This window comes from Neovison vison, chromosome 4 (genome assembly GCF_020171115.1).
Source record: "Neovison vison isolate M4711 chromosome 4, ASM_NN_V1, whole genome shotgun sequence".
Taxonomy (NCBI): Eukaryota; Metazoa; Chordata; class Mammalia; order Carnivora; family Mustelidae; genus Neogale; species Neogale vison.
The window spans coordinates 189,266,994-189,275,165 of record NC_058094.1 but is presented as its reverse complement, the minus strand read 5'-3'; the positions used below and the strand labels follow the sequence as shown (position 1 = coordinate 189,275,165).

Sequence of the window (8,172 nt, the reverse complement as noted above, 5' to 3'; positions counted from 1 at the left end):
GCGCGCCAGGTTTGCGGCGGGTAGCGGCGCGAGGCGGTGCGGGCACCGCGCCGGGGGCGCGCCCTCCCAGCCCGGCCCGCGGCCCCGCCCCCGGCGGCGGAATCAGGAAGCGGTGACGTGGGTCGGTGCTGACTGGCTGCGGGCCGCCGGGATAGCTGTCGCCAGCAAATTAAGGCGCGGGGCTGTGAGCGCCCGGGCGCAGTCTCCTCCGCGCCGCGCGGTGTTGGCGCACGCCTGCGCTCGCGCTCGTTGGCGTCCGGCCCCTCGCATCGGCGCTCCACGGGTCGCCACCTTCCTGCAGGTTGGGCCGCTCCGGCTGTTCCCCGCGCGCGGAGGGAGGAAGGACGCAGTGGGGGTGCGGCAAGACCCCTGGGCTTTGCGCGTCCGATGCTGGTCTCCACCTTCCGGCGGCGCAGCCGGTGGTTCCGCGGAGCGCCCCAGTGTTCGCGCACCCGGTTGAGCCCGCTGCTGGTCCTCCCCGGTCCTCTCCGGCTAGTTTGAAGTCTCTGGGGCTGGAGGGCTTTGCGGTGAGGGACAGAGGCCAGTGTGGAGCTCTTGGGAGGTTGGGGCTGACTCATCTGGAGTTCCCGGCTCCGCTGAGATTGCACTTGGAAAGTTTGCGCTGTGTGTCGGTTTTTGTCTCCCTTGGGGGAGGCTGGACGGCAGTTCGGCAGGCCCGGTCCGTGGCCAGGACCGTACGCTGGGGGCCATGGAGTTCACAGCGTCGCCCAAGCCACAGCTCTCCTCCCGGGCCAACGCCTTCTCCATCGCCGCGCTCATGTCGAGCGGCGGCTCCAAGGAGAAGGAGGGCACGGAAAACACCATCAAGCCTCTGGGTAAGTCTGGCTGCCTAAATGTCCGCTGTGGGCAGAGGCGCCGTGCGCATCCGTCTGTCCCTCTGTGCCCTGCCTGCGGGAGGCTCTCGAGGGTGGCTGCCTTTCCCTCCCTGCTCGAGGCAGCTTCTGATCCTCGGGTCAGGGGCCCGACGCTAGGGGTGGGAGAGTCTTTCCTTTTCCGCCCAAATTTTCTTTGGTGTCTTCCCGGACAGCCGGTTTCGCCTCTTGTCTCTGCGCTAGCCCCTTTCCCTACCAATGGGTCTAGAATCCCCTTGTCAAGTCGTCTGTATGAGAGTGTGTGTAACTTTGTTGGTACAAACAGGGATAAACAATAATTAATTAACCCTTTTGAAGATTCAACAGGATTTACCATGCGTGTACACCTGCGTGTGCAGTTTGATACCAAGGAGACTCTTAGCGACTTCGGGAGAAACTAGTGGAATTTTGTTTTTCCTCTTATTTCAATCGATTAAACAGAACCAGCTCCTTAAAACCACTGTCAAGTGCTGTAGAATAAGCCAGTTCTCCCCACATGAGCAATTTTCTTCACAGAAGCTCCAGACTTATCAGTGAGACATCGTTTTCAGTGGAGGTTGGCAAAAACATTAGCCAGTAACCATTTTCCAAATTCCTCAACTTTTAGCTATACTGTTTATTTAACAACCTTTACCATTTATAGAAGACACTAGGATCAGAGTAAAGGAAAAATAAGGTTTATGTTCCCCGAGCACAAGCGAACTGTGTGGGAAAGAAACTGCTGGGCTTGAATGTTTCAGAGTCCCTTTATAACTGACAGAGAAAGGAGTGTTATCACTTCTTGGGTCCCCGGGAAATAATCATTCTATATCCTGATCATCTGATAGTCCTAAGATGGTGAGAAACATCAAATAGCAAATTTAGGGTAATATTTCTTTTTTAACTCTCCCCAATGTTTTTTTTTTTTCTTTTTCTCTGTCCTTTCCAATACTTTAACATCTCACATGTGAAACAACAATCCTAGTATGAAAGATAGAGTGTTAGAGATGAAAAATAAGAGGGTCGGGCCGAGAGAAAAGAAAGAGCTAAAATCCCCGGAGCAGCTTAGAACCGAGGAAAAGGAAACCAGAAGAGCTCCAGAAAAATATAATGTAAAAAATTCTCCCCTCCAAGGTTTTTCACTCCCTTCCCTTGGTTCTTCCCACCTGCCCTCCTGTCGAAATCCAAGCCTGCGGGGAAAAAATATGGAAACAACCAAAGACACAAAACCCCCAACTGTTTACAGAAATATTAACCAACAGTTTCAAAGTTATATTCCTGAGACTGCCCAACATTATCCACTCCTATTTAGAAGGAGTTTGAATTCTTTATAAATTCTTGAATTCTTTATAAACACCCCCACTTGCAGTTTGGTAGCTAGCAGGAAAAGAGCACTTGGGGTTAAAATTCCTGTCAGAATTACGGACAGCAGACTGGGAAACTTGCCATTTCCAGCTCATTTCTGTATTGCTTTCTTTTTCTGTTTCTTTTGCTGAGAATACTCACCTTTTATCTAAATTCTAAGCTGTAAAGCCATCACCTCTCCCCCACCACAAACACATATAGTCTGTAAAATGAGCATCCCTCCCCTGGGCTTTTGAGACAGGCTCTGAAAGAACCAGAAGGCATTCTTGTCCATTGCACAGGCCAGTTCTCCGGAGCACAACAAGCCGAGGACTCCCACGAGAGAAACACCTAGAGGTTCTGTTAAGAGAGAATGCGGTGCTTTGGAACACCGGAGATGTTGAAGCAGCTGTGGGGTGGAGACTGGAAAGCGTCCCATGTTTGCCCATTTAAACACACTAAATCTATTTAGAAGAACTGCTTTAGACCACTACAACATTTCTTAAATTTTTTTTTATTGAAATACAATTGACTCATAATATTGTGTTAAAGCAATTCTGTATCATTTTCCTCCTCCACTTTCCAACCCCCACAGTCATTAGTCTGGAGCTTAGGGGCTTGGCTTTTTCAGTTGTCAGAAAATAAGAAAATTTCTGAGGCTATGTGTTGATTCCCTATGAAGACATTATGTGAATGTGTTTTTGAAGATATTCATTGCAAGTAAGACTGTGCCCTGGCATACTTTTCTTTCTTTGAATTTGGGAATATAAGACTAAGATAATTAATGTAGTTATCCTTAATTTAAAATGTTACAATGAGTTATTATTGTAAGAGAAGAAAAGGTAAAAAAAAAAAAATTCCCTGTTTCCTGCTTGTCTGCTCGAAGTCAAGGGGAAATAAAATGCTTTCTATGATATATGGCATGTATATGTGTATACCTACATTTAGAACTTGTTTCAATTCCTTGAGGGCACCCAGAACAGAGTTGTTTAGAGATCAGTTTCACATTGCAGATTCAAGTAGTTTCTTTTTTAAGGGATGCAAGATAATTGGGACAATTACAAAAGTCCCCCTGTATTCCATCAAAGTGACTGGTGTAGTCCTAGGCCCTTATCAGCTGTGGAGGAGAATGTTTGGTTCATAGGCCGTGGTATTCCAACCCGATGGCCGATGGCGTTCTTCCTACTTTAATACTCTGCTAGCCTGGGGTCGGGGTTGTTTTCCTTACTTCCAGGACCTTTTTGAGAGAAAAATACACACACTCGCTCAAGCAATTGTTTCACAGTGGTTCCCAAAATGGCCTGGGGAGCTCACTTCTGTGATATGTTTGAGTCTTTCATAAGCTCTCACGCTGGGAGAGATATTGTAAAAATGCCCACATATCAAAGCCTAGAAAATGGAGAACCAGGCAGAGAAGTAAAGTTACTTAATTTTTTTGTTTGTTTGTTTTTGTTTTAACCGAATCCCCACTTTTCTCCACTTCATCTCCCCTTTTCATTTTTTTTCTTATGGAGAGAAGGCTCAGGACAGAAGGGAAACTTTATGTCCAAGTGCTGATCTCTTCATTCCCTTGGTCTCCCTGGAGAAAAGTCTCTCCTGGTTGTCAGAGAGGCAGGACTGACACCAGATCCCACAAGCAAAGTCTAGAATGTGGGAAGGATAACAACAGAAATACTTGCTTTTCATCTTTCATGATCACCTCCTTTCCCTTTAGCCACTCCTTACATTTTTAGTTCCCAAAGTGGCTTTCATAATGGTAGTAATAACCTATAAGTTCTAGAACTCATTTGGTTCAGTAAGCAAGCACTGGGTATGTCACTCTAGGGATATATATCTCTCTATATATAACTCATCTATAAATATGTATCTCGATATATATGAGTAATATATATATATATGAGTAATCACTGCCTTCCTGGAGTTTCTGAACTTAACTTTTCCCAAGTTAAGTTCAGAACCTATTTTGGTTGTGTTGTTCTCCTTCCTGTATCTTTGCTTGATAGCGTTAGCTGTCATCCTCCGTTCTCTTTTCCTGCAGAACAATTTGTTGAGAAGTCATCGTGTGCCCAACCCCTGGGCGAACTGACCAGCCTGGATGCTCACGGGGAGTTTGGTGCTGGGGGCAGCAGCAGCCCTTCCTCTTCCTCTCTGTGTACTGAGCCACTGATCCCTACCACCCCCATCATCCCCAGTGAGGAAATGGCCAAAATTGCCTGCAGCCTGGAGACCAAGGAGCTCTGGGACAAATTCCATGAGCTGGGAACAGAGATGATCATCACCAAGTCGGGCAGGTAGCAGGGTTGGGGGTGTAGTTGGGGCTCAGTGTGTGAGGAGTGGGGTGGTGAGAATGGGGCCCTTGGGTGGCCTAGGGTGTTCCCAGGAACTGGGTGAAACCCCACTAATCCAGAGCAACTAGAGGAAGCTTTGCTTAATGAGGGCTTCTTTCCCCTGACTTGCTTTTGGAAAGAACTGCTGAGACAGATGTCCAAGCATTTGCTTTCTCGGGATCTGGCCGTGGAAAACCCCACCTCAGCCTTGATGAGAGGGGCGTGGGGATCTTGGGACTCTGCAGTCTGAGAGGGCTTGGGGCTTGGGGGATGGCATCTGGAGTGAAGAGGGAACTCATGCTGGGAGTGCAGGGCGGGCTGCTGGGTGCTTCGAGGGAGGCAGTAGCTTCCCTTTTATTGGCCTCAATTTGCAAAAGCCGCCAGTTCCCATTAAAAACTAAAATTAAAACCTGTGCAGAAGAATGAAATTTGAAACGACCACACTCTGTGTAGGATGGAGTGCTGGCGAGGTGGGTCCCCTGGTGCTGTAGCTGGGCAGGGGGATGGTGGGGGGCGGGCAGAAGCCAGGGGGCAGAGGCGGCTTCCCAGGCCTGGGGCAAAGACTGTAAAGGTCGGTGGCCAATGGCGTTCTTCCTACTTTCCTACTTTACCTGGTCACTCCAGCTCTCTGGATTCTGGGAAATACCCCAGGGTCTCGGGAAACCAAACCCCACCCTAGATTTCTGCTGCTGGAGCAAGTTTTCTTCCTGCAACCCTTAGGGGACTGAGCAACTCAGTCAGTTCCAGATTTTGGTCTGGGAGCCTAACAGGCTTGATAGATAATAGAACATAGCATTTCCCCTAATGGCAGACCTATGGGTATTAGAAAACAAAGCAAACCTTTTCACCTAGCGATGAGGACTCCTGTAAAGGTGACACCTAAAATTATCTATGCTTGGGAGAAAGAAGGTCTCTGAATTCCCTTCTCTGTGGAAACAAAAAAGGGTTTGGGGGCTGAGGAGGGGAGTAGGACCTCCCTCTTTTAGTCAGTGGGCTCCTTGGGCAGTATGAGCTCTGGCCGATTCTCTTTGTTTCCCTATGTCAGGAGGATGTTTCCTACCATCCGAGTGTCATTTTCGGGCGTGGATCCTGAGGCCAAGTACATAGTCCTGATGGACATTGTCCCTGTGGACAACAAGAGGTACCGCTACGCCTACCACCGGTCCTCCTGGCTGGTGGCTGGCAAGGCAGACCCACCGCTACCAGCCAGGTTTGTGCCTCCAGATTTTCGGGCAGAGCAAAATGCGTTTTAACTCCGAGAGCAGGCTGTCTCTGGTTGGTTGCATTTCAAACAGATCTGGTTTCGCTGTGGTGAGCTCTGGTAGAAAACATTCCTAGCACAGATGCTCCAGGACTGACTCCACGAAATACCAAAATAGAAAGGCAGAGTTTGCAGACACAGTGTTGTCTTTAATTTTATCTTTCTCATAATTCCTTTCCATGCTTTCCTAATTTCAGTTGGAGTATTCATTAGAAATCCGGACCCATTTCTTTCGGCACCCATCATTTCTAGTTGGCTACTTAATACCAGACTGAATACACCTAATGAGGAAGTGGTTGCCCTAAAAGTCCGTTTTAGAAGAGTGCATTTGGGGTGCTTGTAGGAAATATTTTTAAGTAATATGGTTATATCTGCACACAATAAAGGTCATTTTGGGGAAATGCAGTTGTTTTTGACCAATAAAGGACTCAGACATTTTAAGTAAGAAAACCTAACTCTTCTTTTTCCCCTTCTCCATAGTAATTTCAGTAGATGCATGTAATTCAACATCAGGTTACTATTCTTTTACATGAACCATTACTAGGTATGTTAAGGATCATATATGTTTATTTTTGTGCTATTCATTGGTAATAATGTTTTTCAGAAAGAAGAACCCTGTTTAAAAAATCACATGCTGTTTTTTATTGTTGCTGCTTTACCCAAATTAGCCTTCTAGGGGAAAAAAAGGGCATGTATGAGCTTATGCAAAAAGTAGTAGCTTTAGTTATAGGAACCTAACTGCATACTTTAATACAAACAAAATATTAGCAGACTTTACGTTTAGGGTTCTAAAACCAAACCTTACTGTTTTTAAGTTGTTTTCTGATTATCTAATTTTTGTAATTGGTTGGAAATTCATATCAGAACAAAGAATTTATTTACATATACAGATTTAGGAATTTTGAAGATATGGCTGGTTCTGTGTATCTAGTTGGAGTTTTAGTCAAGGCACAGAACCAACACAGACAATTTGTACATACTAGTTCAGATGCAATATTTAAGCTTACTTAGTCTGATTTAATCATATTACTGAGCTTACGTATGCTAAATACATTGGAGAAGAGATTTTATTAAAAGAAGCCTCTTAGAGTTTTCAATTCCCACAAGAGACTAGGAAGGACATCTTCCCAACCCCTTCCAAATCAGTATATTAAATAACAAATAAGCAGACTAAGAACTTTTTAAAAAATGTTATACCCCCTTTTTTTTAATTGATCAAGATTCACCAGTTTCTAGCAGTTTATAATTTGTATTTTTTACTCTTTATTATTTAGTAGCTAATTCACATTACTCTCAGGCTTCCTTCCAAACTCTCTAAAATCTTTTTAAATGAGAAAGAGAGAGAGAAGGGGGTATTTCAGCAGATTCCTAACTATTTTTACAAGCAAATCCTTCCCCCTCCTCCCCCAAAGTTTCTCTTTTAAGAAGTTAATCACTCTTACTTAGCATATGTTTTCTTCCTATCAGAAGGTTTGGGGAACTGGTGCAGGCCAGCATGACTTTGGAAATATGACATGCCTTGTTTATGTTACTAATCTGCTCTGGTTGGAGAAGGAAAGCACGTACCAATACACTATCTTAACTGAAGCATGTTTAAGCTATTGCTGGAATTTTAAGTCCTGGGGGACTTGAGAGAGGAGGGGCTTCCTGTATGTTTTTTCATTCATCTTACTAAAGTTTATTTATATTGATATTAGAAAAAAATGTTTAGTGTGTTATAGGTTATGCTAGATAATTTAAACAAATGCTTATTATTATTATTTAAAAATAATGCTGTATTTCATAGCTCCATAAGGGAAAGGTTTGGAATAGGGGAGTTGATCATTTTTGTATTGATGGTAGAAATTCCTGTGGTTCTTGTTGCTTATTTCAGACAGAAGTTTACCAGTCAGTTGTTCCTAATCAAAACAAATAATATTTGACGATATCATTTTGATCTCAACAACGGGCAAAACATTATCTAAAATAATGTTGTGTTTTCATATATGACATTTCGTTGTCTTTAAAGTAACTGATCTTAAAATGAGTTAGACTTTATTAACGTGATTACACATGTGTACTTGATAAAGAGGGAACATTTCATGTGCTCCTAGGAGTTTAAATATTTTTGAAACTTTTTTGATGGAGTAAGTAGGATGTGCTGGTCGGTAAAACCATTGCATGTGTAAAGTTCTAGTCTTGGAGGGATGTACTTGAAAAGATATTATGAGTGTGTCATCAAGGAATACTTAAATTGGAAGACACTTTTGACCACTCCTCCAAAACAAACAGGCAGACAAACCCACTCCTAAAGCCTTTAAAGTTCTTCCGTGAGTTTGGTAGGAAATTCTAGTGCCTTTTTGGTGCTCTGCTTCTGGTGGGCTTTTGCGTGTCAGCATGGACACCTAAT

General features: G+C 44.6%; 1 protein-coding gene across 1 annotated transcript in view; it reads left to right on the top strand.

The window, feature by feature from the left end:
- Window positions 1-228: 228 nt before the first annotated feature.
- The window catches only part of TBX20 (T-box transcription factor 20), a 55,141-nt gene continuing 47,197 nt past the window's right edge, over window positions 229-8,172 (top strand). Inside the window, exons 1-3 of the mRNA XM_044246356.1 lie at window positions 229-836; window positions 4,234-4,486; window positions 5,568-5,732. Of these exons, the coding sequence (XP_044102291.1) occupies window positions 710-836; window positions 4,234-4,486; window positions 5,568-5,732 (545 nt within the window). The 5' untranslated portion in view covers window positions 229-709. The remainder of the gene's footprint in view (window positions 837-4,233; window positions 4,487-5,567; window positions 5,733-8,172) is intronic.